The sequence below is a fragment of the Poecilia reticulata genome, chromosome 21 (genome assembly GCF_904066995.2).
Source record: "Poecilia reticulata chromosome 21, P_reticulata-male-v2, whole genome shotgun sequence".
Lineage (NCBI taxonomy): Eukaryota > Metazoa > Chordata > Actinopteri > Cyprinodontiformes > Poeciliidae > Poecilia > Poecilia reticulata.
This window is the reverse complement of record NC_088850.1, coordinates 4,044,444-4,059,313: the sequence shown is the minus strand read 5'-3', so window position 1 is coordinate 4,059,313 and position 14,870 is coordinate 4,044,444. Positions and strand designations below refer to the sequence as shown.

Sequence of the window (14,870 nt, the reverse complement as noted above, 5' to 3'; positions counted from 1 at the left end):
TCATTACATTTCAGGCAATAAGAGTTTTATTTTTAATTAAAAAATTAAATGAGTAGGCTAACTCCTTCCAGCCAGAAATAATAAGCAACATTTCCCAGAATCCCATGTTCATCAGAGAGTCAGAAGTTATTCCCTCCACTTTGACTCGTTTTCCGGGGCGCCCCTGGGAGCGATGTTTGGAAACTAACAGTCCAGGGTCGCAGTGTTGGTTGTGGCAGCAAGAAATCAGCTGTCTTGTTTAATTTGTACCTGCTTTTAAAAATCAGCAGAGCTGTGATTTATTGTTGCATTTAAGTTGTTTCTCCAAGCAGCAGCCATGCCAGCAGCTCTGTAAAGTCGATCAGTGCAACAATATAAACCAAACCTCTCCCTGGCAGAGCTGGAGTTTCCTTTTGGTTCGGGTTCAGATGACGAAACAAAGCTGGGGGGATAAATTATGACCTTTAGTTTTGGGCTAACAAGTTTACATAACAGTCGATATAACCAGCAAAAATATATGTTTTCTGACTCATGTTTGTTTTTCTTTCGTTGGTGCAGAATGCAGAAGTTTCTGTGTTTGAGGTGAACATCAGGTTTGTTGGAGGTCTGCTGTCTGCCTACTACCTGTCTGGGAAAGAGGTAAGGAGTTTCATTCGCTGTTTTTCATGCTCCTGCAAAAACACTAAATCTTACCATGTATGTTTGGTCTAGTTTCTGGCACAAATATCTTAGTTTTATCTTATTTCAAATGTACTCACTTAAAAATAACATTTCAGAAAGATATAGGAGCTTGTTTTAAGTAAAAAATTATTTAATATAGATTTTTTTTAAAAAGTGCTGTTGCATTGACATGTTATAAGTGAAATGATCTGCCAGCGGAACTCAAACTGGGTTGCTAGGTGACGGGCTGGGCTTGGCTGGCGTTGCTAGGTGACGGGCTGGGCTTGGCTGGCACTGCTAGGTAACGGCGCCAGCAGAAGTAATACTCTTCCATCAATTTTAAAGAATTATTTACTTAAAACAAGCTCCTATCTTGCTGATAATAAGTGAGATATTGTCGTCTCATTTTAAGTGTCGTAAGATATTTGCAGTAGAAATTAGATCACAGATGCTTGGTATTTTTTTGAACTTGGGATGTTCCTTTGGTCTTTAGAGGCAAAACATTTCCTGGAATGTAAGATTGCTGATGGAATATTTCACCAGAGTCGCTTCTTATCCAAACTAATTCAGGTTTTTACTTTACTATGTTACTATGAGATTTTTACCTGCAGTGCTGAGTCAGTGTGGGAATTAGGTGGTTATTTTTCCTAGTCTCAGTAATTATATGATTCAACAGACTCTCTAATGGCCTGAAAGACTCTGGGGGGGAAAAGTTTCCAAATTTCACTTTAGAACGAGGCCATTTGATGGAGTTTTCCTTTGATTTCCTCATTAAGGTTCAGAGAGGGTCTGGAAAACTTGAAGTGTGGAAAATTATCAAAAATTAAACCATAAAAAAACAGTTTCAGACTTTTCTGTTCTGTTCCCTTTTCAAACCATCCATCCATCCATCTGACCATTTGCACATCCATCCATCTGTCCATCCTCCCACTTCTAGAGGTAAAAGCCTAAATGAAATATAATTTTATCACCCTGGATCTGAAACTGTGCTCCGTGTTTGCATTTCTCTTGGAAAACTGTCTCTAATCTGACTCCAGATCCATTTCCATCCACCACTGCACACAAACCATTTTTTACTAAATAATTGAGTGTCTGCAAAGGATTTTGATGAGCTCTGTATAATTAAACATGATGCATAATTTATTTTAGCTGTTGTTTTGGAATATTTTGTATTATAACTTATATTATCTTGTTCTGTTTGAATTATGTATTGTTCTGATCCCTGTTTTGGGCTAAAAAAAAATTATTTACGACCTTGTAGTAGAGAAGCACGTTGCTTCAGATTAGACTGAGTAGATTTTAGAAAACCACTACAAATCATCAGCTACATGATTTAAATATCATCAGTAAAGTTTTTGATTGAAATGTAGTTGAAACGAACTGGTTTGAAGATAAATGGTAAGCTGGAAATATGTTTGAATTATTGTGAATTTAAGTTTATTTGTTTTCTTTCCTTGGAAATCCCCTGGAAAGTTTGGGTTGCTGTTGATTAGCCAGAAACTTATCAAGATGTTAAAGTTTGAGGTACTTGATTTAAAAACAGACGACTCTTATTATTTCGCAGCAGTTTTTTGTTCCCTGAATGAGATTCATTCATTTCAGGTCAGTTGTACCTTTCATGCCAAGCCCTCCGGCTGCAGGTTGGGGTTCCCTGAAGGTTGGTGCAGATATATAAATGGCTGATGGGCAGCCTTGGAGAGCTGAGGGGGTTTTGATTGAGAAGATGATGAACTGCTCCTGGATTTTATGGCACTGAATGAAAGTCGACACGGTTCCGAAGAACCGCTGGGTTCTGCTGCAGGGGGTAGAAAGACATCAGTGTCAGTTGATTTCAGTAAAAGATTGGTTGGAGATGTTAAAGGAATGAAATTAGCTCACTCTTGTATTTCTGAAAAAGAAATTTAAAGTCAATAGAGAAGATTATTACAGTCACAAGTCGGGGAAGATTGATAAATTTAGAGCTGCAAGTAACAATTATTTTAATTATCGATTAATCTGTAGATTGTTCTGACGATTAATCGATTAATCACATAAAAAATTTGGCACTCTGCAGATTTTTCATTAAACCTTTTTTATGTTAGACATACATTAAAAGATGCAAATAAACAAATTTCTCATTGTTCCCTGAGAAAATACACATTGTCTTACCTGAAATTTAATTAAATAGAATTCTTTTAATGAGCATTTGATAATTTAGGTTTACAACTAAAAAACTCTGCAAACCAACATGTGAAACCTTCTTTCTGTTTAATTTTTGTATTAACTGATTAATAATTAGATTAAAAAAAAGTTTTTTTCCTACCCCCTAAAATGTATGACGTTTTGTCGTAAATGCAGAAAATGTATATTTTTGTACAGTTTTGGCTTAATTACTTCTCTTAGTGTTTTGTTCTTGCAGCAGATACCCATATTTTGAGTCTAGCTAACAATTAATCAATTACTAGATTAGTTGACGATTAATCAATATTCGATTAATCACGAATAATCCGATTAATCGTTTCAGCCCTGTATAAACAGTGGGACCTTATAACTACGTTAAGCCAATCTTTGTTCAGAAATGGTTCTGATAAACTTTAGTTTTTAAATATAAAGTTCTCATTTTTAGGTCTTTACTGTCTTATGTGGACTTTCCTGTTCTTCATACTCATTAACCTGACTGTTTGAGAAGCTATTTAAACCAAAACACCCAGAGAGAAAGGAGGCAAACAGCCTGAATGTGGAGAATCAGCCTGTGACCTTAGCGAATATTCAGCCTCTTGACTTTGCCTGCATGTTGTTCAGAATTTAAATCATATTCATTAGAGATGGGGAGACTTCGTCAACATTAGAGCCACTCAACATGCTCGATAATGACGGGGAGAAAGAGAAAGTATCGGCATTCATATTCTGTTTTATTACATTCCCGTATATTAATCAATTCAAATATAAACGGAGCAGGAGGTCTACGCTTTGAGTGGAGAGTTAGAGTAATTTAATTATGAGTGGTTTAAAAGGATGGGCGTGGCACCGCGGACGTTTGTTTTAGTGGCTTTTAAAAGGTTTGCTGCTGAAAATGTGCTTTTATTTTTGACTTAAAGTCCTGTTCAGTTTCATCATCAAAGCTGAAAACTGTTGGACTGTCTTCGGTAAGATGTTATTAAAAAACTCTAAACCAGATTTGTGATTTCATTTTAATAGATTTAAATCTAAAACAAGACATTTCTTTTCCCAGTTTAAATGGAGAATGAGAGTGTTTTTGATCTTGTGTATATATATATATATAAAAAGACATTTGCTGTGAAGACCAATCAGCTTTTTGTAGGACTCTGATCTAAACGGAACGACCTGGCCAAGATGGCTGATTCTGTTCTGGGGATGACTGGAACCAGTGGAGATGACGATCAAACAACCCTCAGCATCCTCTTTAGGAGACTGTCCTAGAAAAACAGACAGTCTCCTAAAGAGGCTTTGCACAAAAGATTCACTATTTCTAACTTACACAGTTTGTTGCTTTATTTATCAACGTTTCAAATAAAAAAATCAACAAGTGATAAATCTAGCAACTTTTTGTTTCTGAAGCGTTTTTAAAAAATAGAAATATTCGGCTGTAAGGCACTGGTTCAACCACTGAGAAAGCTTTAGGCAAAATAAAGCGTAACTAAGCAAATTTACACAGAAATGTCAAAATTTGCAAAAACATAAAGATACAACCCGTAATAATCTACTTAGTTTATAAGCAAAAAAAAAGTTTATGTGCAGGTTAGTTACACTTTAAATAAACATGTTTTGTGAATCATTGCCCAACACTGCCATTTAAAATCATGCATTGTCTTCAGTAGTATGATTTTAGATTCGCTGTGATTTCCTACATCTAAAACTTCAAATCCATTCGGGTTGTTTTTGTATTATTTTTGCTGAATGTGAAGACGAGCGACTCAATCAGTCGTTGGTGCCGTTTGATCCAGACTCAAAAAGAGAGAGAGAGAGAAAACTGCTGGCTTTGATGAAAATTTGATCAGTAAGAGCAGAGCTGGTAGCGGCTGCTTGCGCCCTACTGGCAGGCTTTTAGCGTCCGTCTGGATCCCAGCGTGCGTCCTCTTCCTGCACAGAAATGAAGAATGGTAGGGAGCAGGTAGAGCATGTACGGGACGATGAACTAACTGAAAGGCTTCCAGTCACTCTGCTAATCAAAGCTAAGTGCTGGAAGGCGGCAAGGACAGAGAAAGGACAGAGAGGATGAAAGCTAGGGAAAGGAAAGGAAGCGGAGCATGAAGGAAGAGATTGTACGGGAAAATGAGGGGAGACACCTGAAAGAAGTGGTGATGGATGGAGGCAATAAATTGATGGGAGGAATCGGTGAGGGGAAAAGCTGCAGAAGGAGGGAAGAGTAGAAATCAGACGCAGAGGATTCTGGAAAAGTCTGGAATCATTTTCCAGAATTAGATGTTTTTAGAGAAATATTCTTATTTCCAGACTTTATCCTCTGTCCCTTCCTTCCTTCCTTCCTTCCTTCCTTCCTTCCTTCCTTCCTTCCTTCCTTCCTCCCTCCCTCCCTCCCTCCCTCCCTCCCTCCCTACTTTCTTTCCATCCTTAATTCCCTTGTTTCTATCCTTCTTTCTTTCCTTCCTTTTTTAAACATTCCTTCCTTCTGTCCTTACTTCCTTTAATCCTTCCACCCTTAATTCACTTGTCTCCTTCCTTCCTGTTCTGCACACTTTCATGCTTCCTTCTGTCTTCCATCTTTTGTTCCTTCCTTCTGTCTTTCTTTACTTCCTTCTTACCATTCCAGTTCTTTCTTTCTTTCCTCTCTTTCATCTTCCCTTCCTTCCCTGTGAACTTTCATGTTTCCTTCTGTGTTTCCTTCCCTCATTGTCCTGCTTCCCTTCCATCCTTCCTACATTCCTTGTTCTTCCATTTTTTTATCCTTCCTTCATTGAGTCCTTCATACCTCCTTCCCTTAGTTACTCAAAATCATTGCTTGTCTCCTTCCTTCCTTTCTTCCTTTTTACCTTGTTTTGTTTATTCTGTTCCTCACCTCCTTCCCTATACACTTTCATCTTTCCTTCTGTCTCTTCTTTCTTTCCTTCCTTCCCAAGTTTTTCCAGCTTCCATATTTAAAACCTAAACCTTTCAAATACAATAAATTCACAATAAATGTTCATATTTTACATAAAAAGGAGCCTAAACGACAGAATGTCTCCATGAAAATTGTGCAGAAAATATCCCGTGTTTATTATTTGAGCTGAAAAATCAGCTTTAATGCTCAACAATATTCAATACAAGAGATCTGTATTCCTTCCAAACCTTTTCCTCCACAATGATTAAAACGTGGAGATGATTATGCTCAGCTGTGATGACAGCTAATCCACGTCTTAGTCATATCTGCTGCTGTAATCTGTTGAATGTTTTTCTCAAACCCTTAGATCCAACTTGATTAAATCAAAACCACAATCACCGTTAAAGCCAAACAAAGCCTTGATTCCCTCGTGACCTCATTTACAGGCAGAAAAATGCACTGAAAAGAGTCAAGTGGCTCATGCAGGAGCATCACCTAAACATTCCCCATAAACAGGCGTTCATATCTACAGCTGTTCACGTAATCTCATCTCGGTATAAAAATAGCTGTTCTGTCACACTCCATTTGAAAATACTTCATTTATACCAAAGAGAAATTACACTTTGTTGTAACTCCAAGCATCTTCAAAGAGTTATTTTGGATGGTGAAGCTGTGCATGGAATAATCTGCAGTAGCAGTCAGTATTGCAGCGAATCTGAAGATGCCTCTGACTGAAGACTGCAGCTGTCAGTACATGCTAATAACTAAATATGAGGGCAGCAGAGATGTTATTCCATAGTAATATGTCCAGGATTCAGCACTGCAATCCACCTCATTGGATTTTTCCTGGGCTTCTTCAAATCTCTGTTTAGCTGTATGGTTAGAAAGATGTTGGAGTAGAGGATATTGTTGGAGTAGAGGATATCATCCCGCACAGAGAAAATAAATGTTGCCGTAACTCAAATGATCTAAGTAACCTCAGAGTCATTTTGTATGGCGACTCTGTGGGATGGAATGATCTATGGTAGCAGTGAGTCTTCTTAAAATATCTGTTTAGCCGTGTGGTTAGAGAGATGTTGAAGTAGGGGATATGATCCTTGCCTATTATTATGGATGGAAAACATGGTTTGAACTTCCTCTTTCCCTCCTTCTGCCTCCATGAAGCCTCCGTTTCAAGTACTCTGGGATTTAGGATTGTACTTCAGGTGTTATTTGAGCATGCTAATGCTAATTGGCTGCTACCAGTTGTAAAACAAACAAACAAAAAAACAAAAAACAATACGTTGTTGCAATGTTGTTCCAAAATCAAGAAACTGAGAACAAAGATATTTTACAGATCTTCTAAAACCAGAGGGAATAATTGTCTGGAAGCCATGACAGGCAGCCAGAGTTGCAATAAAATGGCTTAGATCAAAGCACGTAGGTGTTAGAATGGTCTAGCCAAAGTCTAGTCTTAACTCCAATCGATAATCAGTGACTCTGAAGGTTAAAAAATAACTTCCGGACTCTATCCATCCAGTTAGAGCTGTCATTCCCTAAGATAACTGTGCCTTCTTTTGAACCATTAAATGATCCAGCCTATTAAATTGACTCAACTTTCCTTTCCACTGCAATTTAAGCTGAGCAATCTTCTCCTTCTTTTCTTAAAATCAACATGAATAAACCCTCTGATAGCGAGGACCCAGACACTTATCTGATTTTTCTTGCGTCTGTGCTGGTAGCTTCAGAAATTAGCTGAATGATGGTGGTTCTTGCCAGGCTTTTAGTCATTTCCTGAAAGCTTCTATTATTTGCGATTGATCCGATTGCTCAACTAGCCGGGCGGTCTGGCCCAGGATACCGCCGCACGCCGCTGCCAATCCCTCCACTACTTTATTAGAATCCATTAAGGTAACTTTTCCAGAGTACGCTCACAAATCTCAGCAACACTCTGCAGTCAGGGATGTGTGTTCGCTCTTCATACCGGGCCTTGTGAGCCGATCACAGGATTATTGGTTCTGATAGGCTGAGAGGACCGCTTCTACCGCAACAGCACTAAATCTTACTTTTGAGCAGGTATAGGAGCTTCATTAATTCAATAATTCCCTAATATTGATTAAAAAGTTCTAATAATTTAATGACTCTTAAAAGTGAACATCTTTTGTTCTTCTGCTCTGCTTCATTTACACCTGTCAAAAAACAAACCTTGATCAATTGTCCCAGTAATTATTGCAACAAACAAAACTTAAACTGCTGCCGTGCAAGTCACTCTACATGTTGTTGCAAGGTAACCAAAGAATAAGTGAGTTGCTAGGCAACCACAGAGTGAGTTAGTTGATTCCACTAACCTAGCTTAGCTTGCTGTGAGAGACTGAGCGGCTAAAGTCCTTTCCTCTGTCTACATCTCCCAAAAAGTTGTACAGTTCTTCATCTGAGTTCAGGGAATATTATACATATATTGAATAATCTATCAGATGTGTTATCTATTGATACCGATCATGTGTCTATCACAGTACGTATTACTGTTGATTTATTGTTCACCCCCAGACATACACAAAAAGTTACATCTTCCCTTCCAGACCATCTTTGGTTTATTGTTTTTTCTTTGTATAATTCAGGGTCTACATAAAGTCATAGTTGTTTGGGCGTCTAAACAAAAGCGAAAGTCTTACTGCACCTCAACTCCAGTGAAACTTTGTCTATTGTTACCAATATTATCCCAGTAGCACAACAGGGAAATCGTGTTCGGACCGGTAGTCTGTTTAATTTAACGTGTGTCACAGCTCAATTAAAAAAACACATCAAGTTTTAATTAAAATACGCCTGAAACAAAACCAAACACACTTCTCAGAGGGACGGAAAAGTTAAATTACAGCACTGAGAATAATATCAGGACTGAGGAATGTTGTCCAGCTGTTCAGATAATGGAAAACACTGGATAATGTGCCAAAAAGAGTCTGTCTGGCATGAGTAACGGCTTTATATTGATGAGTGAAAAATGACGATAATGAGAAAAGAACCGCTGGAGATTGGAAGCAGCAGGACGGAGACGTGATGCCTTTCTCTATCCTGGTTTTACTTCACTTTTTCACTTATTGTTCTCATCAAAAAGCCAATATTAAACATGAGAGACACGAAGAGTACATCTTAAACCTGTAGATACGAGAAATGATTGAACATTTACCCCTCCAGCTTTAAAATAAAAAGATAAAAAATGGATTTTACTACTTTATTTCTTACCAAACTTTTTTTATTCAGTCTGCTTGATGAAAACCTGAGGTATCTGCATCTTTATTCAAACGTATTCTCAGGTGGTCTGCATGTTTATGTTGACACTGACACGACTAGTGAAATGTGTGATTATTCAATCTACAGCACAGCTGGATAGATTTTATCTCAGCAGCTGAAAAGTAGCAAAAATATAAAAGGTTTGTTCTGTACAATAACATTTCTCACATGGGTGTAAATTTCCCTCCAGATAAACAATAACCGAAGTTATTCTTTTAATGAAAAATCCCACAATTACTCAGCAAAACGTTTTATAAGATGGAGGAAAAGAATGATAACATGGCATTATGGTTGAATTTAAGGTACTGATTTTCCTAAAAAAGATTTATACTTTCTCTTTATTCACACATTTTTCACTGTATTAGCAACTTAAAAAGTTTAATGAGTTAAAAGAATGACTTTAAACCTATAAATAAATACATTTCATTGTATTTATTGTAAACTCATAGACTTGTTTGTATGTTTTTGTGCTAAAATTAATATATTTTCAGGACAAAAAGTGTTTTTTTTTGCTTCCACATTAAGTGTAGTGGCTCATTTCATTTTGTTTTACCACAATCAAGTTTCTTAATGTAGGATTGTGCTGCTATTAAACATAACCTTTCAGGATGGATGGTCATTAACTGGTTTGTTATTCATGCTCTGTCACTCCATTAGCTGCTCAAAAGTAACAGAAGTTAAAAAGAAAATATTAGCAGTGGTGATATGAAATAATGCCCTAATTATACCATCTTGTTGACAACTAAACTGCACTCATTTTGACTTTTAGAGGCCATACATGGCTCAAAAATGGCCTCTGAACTGCAATTTGGAGAACCCTGAAGTAAAATAAAGTAATCAATTATTCTATTGATTATTTTGATGATTAATCAACTAATTGTAGCTTTAAAAAATGGCACATTTTTAATCAACCATTTAAATGTTTTAAAATAATATTTGAAAGATGCAAATTATTAAAGCACATACATTTTATTATCTAAATAAAATTTGGTTTTTTCTGTAGGCAAAGGATACATCTACACCTAAAACAAATGTCTTCCAACCTTTTTTATTATTATTAATAAATGAACAGCAGGAGGTGGTAAATTTTGGGGTGTTTTGCAGTATTTGACCCAAGTAAAGTTAAAAATGCCACCTTAGAAATTTTGGGTAGAAAATGTTTACAGACAAAAAACGTTTTTCATCTTAAATGCAAAATATATTTATTTTTGGTACAGTTTTGGCTTAATTACTGCTCTAAGAATGTTGTTCATTCAGCAAATTGAATTTTTAGAGTCTGTTCATGATTAATCGATTAGTAAATTAGTTGACGATCATTTCAATATTCGATTAATCACTTTATTTTCGAATAATTGTTTCAGCCCTAGAAGATATATTTGCAGTTTATTTTACAGCTCTAATTATCAGTTAACTTATACACAATCCTACCTTTTTTTGACGTCTATATAGAACGAGACACTGAGCTTTGTTAAAGTTAAGACCTTGGGTCGGTCTCTCACAGAAAGGGACCGGTTCTGTTTCACAGAGCCACCCACGGTGTAATCCCATCACTGACCTCATGCTGTACAGGTCATCTTGACAACCTGCACTATTGATCAGTGACATATGAGACGCACACACACAGAGAGATGCGTTGTGTTTGCCGGAGCCAGCGGACAGCTTCTACCTGCTGTCCTCAGGAAATCCATTTCGCTCGGTGAGAAAATTGGCTTTGCTTGAGGGACGGAGGGAGAAAAACAGCCACGCCAACCCATTCCCCTCATGGCCTTCTCTGCTTTTCCCTCCCGCTGCGTTCAAGCAAAGCCCCTTACGAATCCGCTTAGACTCACACGTACACACTCAAGAAAAGGTTATTTACCAACCGTGGAGAATGAATTTTTCTGGATATCCATCTTAATCCCTTTTTAGACCGGTCTAATCTGTTTTGAGGAAATCGAGCGGGCCTACAGATGGAAAAAGGCTGTTTGAGGACACAGAAAAAGTAAGAAGAAGTGTCTGACAAATGTAATGCACTGCTTGGTATCCGTTTTATAAGCTGTTCAAATCCGCAGATTGGGTCTTTATTCATATTTTTATCTCTCTCGCGTTGAGAAACCTGGAAGATGAGTTTGGTTCTTGGCTTATCACCAGTAAATGTATCGTCTAGAATTCATCATCAAAGTACTTTCAGAACCTCCTACAATCTGAAGGGTTTCTTACACAAATTTAAACGCTATCCACAAAACATATCAGACTTTCAAGACACTTATGAACAATTAGAAATCTCTTTTATGCACATGCTGAGTTTGATGGTTAATTTAAATCTTTGTTTTTGCTATGGTCTGACAGTATAACATTAAGAAATAAACTACCCATAAAGTTACAAACAATATTTGATTAAATATCCTTAAGCAACACCCCTCTTGTAGCCATCAACAAGCATCCGACCTCCATATTTGACCAGTTTTCCAATCACAATTGTTAGATTTCTTTTAAAGCTGCAGTAGCAACTTTCATTAAAGTTTTTTTTTTACAAATTTGTTAAAACTGACGAAGTTAAACATCTTCTTCCTCCTCTGTGAGCTACTATTCCCGTCTCCAGACAAAGCCAGGAGGAAGGGCTTAGTGTTGTCAATCATCCTCATCTACTCACTGCTAAATATGCTAATGGTGGCGAAACAACTTATTACAGGAAAAAAGTTTGTCCACCTTCAATAATGGCTATGCTAACTATACTTATCATTCACAACAGGTTATGCTAGCTGCAGTGTAGCAAAGGTGAAAGGGTGATTGACAGTTTTTATTTTCTCCAGATAATCTGTCTCAACAAATATCTATTGAGCAGATCATAAAGAATTGTGTGTCATTGTAACGTTTTGAATCTGCAGCTCCTCTGTAAAATGGCCGACCACATTTCCCCCCAAAACGCCACATAAGTAGCCGCTCTTGTCGCTCCAGTGCCGGAATAAGATGCCGACGTCTCTGATGGCTGAATTATGAATATATGTCATTTAACGGTTTACATCCATCTACGCCATAATTTTTAACGGCTTATTGTGTGAACAATATTATTCACGTGTGATTTTAATTTCATTTCTTATTTAATGGAAAAGTGTGAGACAATGGTTGGACATCTTGAGGCTTTAATGTGGTGGTGTTAGTTGTTACGTATGCCAACACACTAACATACAGTCAGCTCTAACTAGAGGAGGAATTTGGTTTATTACCCTGTTTTCTATCCCCTTTGATCCGACTCTTGCAGAACAATATTAGTTCACACTTTTTTGTCCGTTAGCTAGGAAAAACCCACACAGCTCCACACAGCAGCGAGCTGCTCGACACCAGGAAAATTGGTTTGGTCTGCAGGGTCACACATCGGTGGTATCTTCTCTTCCTTCCTGTGGCTCACCAAAACCTTTATCAGCCCTCCCTGGGTGTCCACCTAAAAGCTCACTCCCTAATTCAGACAGCTGTGAGGCGAGACTCTGTAGGATCCTAACAGCTCCACACATGTTCGCTGTCAGAAAAGGATCCAAGCCTTTCCTCTCGCCATGCTTTGACACATCGAGTAATTGCTCCACCACACAGCTTCATTTTCCCCCTGCACTCCCCTTTTGTCTTGTGTGGGTATGTACACACTGAGCAGGAGGGCGAAGTGGTGTCTGTAAATCACTCGCAGCAAGAAACTGAAACTTTGTTCATGAAATAAATACTAAGGGAAGTTTCTGCCCTCGATGCATCAACTAAATGATATTTTTCTGAGCAGTATATCTCAAAACACCGCAATAACGAGAAAATATTCTTTATTTTATAGGTTTTAAGAAGGAATTTAAACTAAGAGCTTTTGGAATACACTTTTAGAATAGGGCATGTTTAGCATGGCTAGAAACGGTTAAAGGTTTTCAATTTACTGATTAATTTATTAATAGTTTCAGCCCTTGGATTAGCCAAGATCACTGTAGTTTGTGACTAATAAAGATAATATGTAGAATTAAACCTGGCATCTAGGGCTGAAACGATTAATTGGATTAGTCTTGATTAATCGATAATTAAAATAATTGTCAACTGATTTAGTAACTGATTTATTATTAACTGGAATATACAGACTTAAAAAAGGCCATTTGCTGAAAAACACTATATATTCAGAGCACTGTAAACCCAAACTGTACTATATATACACATTTTTGCCTTTACTTAATCTCATGCTAAACTATGCAGACCCTCTGTCTGCACAGATTAAATTTACTTCAGTATGATGACTGAAATGGCAGTAGGCGTGACCCAGTGTTCTCGAAAATTCAAATAATAATTATGAGATGTTTGACGTGTTAAATATTGTAAGTAAAGAAAAATTAATTCCAGCCCAAGATGGTCAGACGATTATAATTTTTGAAAAGTTGAGGTTTGAAACTCTTACTAAAAGTTAGGAAAAGGTAGAGGCGGTCCACTCCAACATTTCACTCCAACATTTCCTAGGAAATGTTAGTGGAACTGTAAATATCCTAGGATATATAATGAAAAAAAATCATTAGATTCACATTTTATCTTAATATCCTGAGAGCAGCAGTTCAAAATAGTCATATTTATGATAAAACTGATGTGTTGACATTAAGAATCACATAAAATACAGAATTATTGGTCAGCATAAAAGTAGTGAAAGTTTCTTGCCAAGATTACGTTTAAATCTGTGCATCTGTATTTCCTTTTTATATTATTGCTTATGCATGATTCAACACATACAGAATAAATCTCCATCATGTCTTCTATAATCCTGTTTTAGCATCACAGTAGCAATAAAACACGTTCTGCAGCAGAGTGGGATGGCACAAAGGAAAAAGTCAGAAGATTCATAAACCCAACTCAAATAAAAAACACTGAAAGTTATCATCCCCAGAAATTGAGCTTCATTGGCTGCAACTAAAGACCATTTTAGTGATCGATTAATCGATCATTGTGATGATTAATCGACTAATGGAGTAAAAATGGACAGATTTTACAGATTTTTTCATATAACCACTTAATCTTTTTTATGCAATATTAGAAATACTTTAAAATATGAACGTAAAGAAAAATTGAAAATAAATATTTATTGCCTAAAATGCAATAATGTAGCCTTCCTTTAGTGTATTTGAACCATCCATCCATTTTCTTACACCCTTGTCCCTTAGTGGGGTCAGGAGGTGCTGGTGCGTCTCCAGCTAACGTTCCAGGTGAGAGGCGGGGTCACCTGGACAGGTCGCCAGTCTGTCGCAGGGCAACACAGAGACTACTAACTAAAGTCTTTAGATCTGGTTTTGGGTCCAGGTTTTAACATTTGCATCACACCAATCCTAATACCTAAGACATTAAAAATGAAATAATCAGAATTACATTTTATCCTTGTTCTTAAATATCAAATCAAAGGATAGATTTTTGTAAATTCTGTTTTATTCCTGAGTCTAATTTGGAGGCATTCTGATGAAATGATCTTAATGTGGGGGTATTAATTGAAAGGCTGATTACCAGGAGAAATTATTTGGTGGAAAATTCCCTGCTTGGCGTCTCGAGACCTCCGTATTAACATCATCAAAGGCTGCTTTCCATTTTATGTCCTAAATCCCCCGAGTGTTTATGCTAAATAGTTATTGTTGCTCCAGAAAAACACTAGCTTCCAGTCAACCTACAAACAACATCATTATGTCAGAATACCTGAACTAAAACCACAAATAGTAAAGAGAGCCAACAATGTTTTCTGTTATGTAATTAAACATCCATATTTGCACATGTAGGATGTAGCTTTAATCCTCGGTGTTGCTGACTGGCAGATCTGCAGTCGGTTATTGTTAGAAAGCCTGAAATATCCCCAGAGTTCATGTCTGCTGCTTTGTTTCTTATTCCTGTCATCTGGCCTGAAGGGAGCCAAGCGGCTTTCCACTCCTGCCCTCATTGGACCTTATCTCTTCCCCTTGCA

At 37.2% G+C, this 14,870-nt stretch overlaps 1 protein-coding gene across 1 annotated transcript in view; it reads left to right on the top strand.

Moving 5' to 3' along the window:
- Positions 1–14,870, top strand: part of man1a1 (mannosidase, alpha, class 1A, member 1) — a 124,694-nt gene that overhangs the window by 59,212 nt on the left and 50,612 nt on the right. Inside the window, exon 4 of the mRNA XM_008397245.3 lies at positions 538–618. Coding sequence (XP_008395467.2) covers positions 538–618 — 81 coding nt within the window. The remainder of the gene's footprint in view (positions 1–537; positions 619–14,870) is intronic.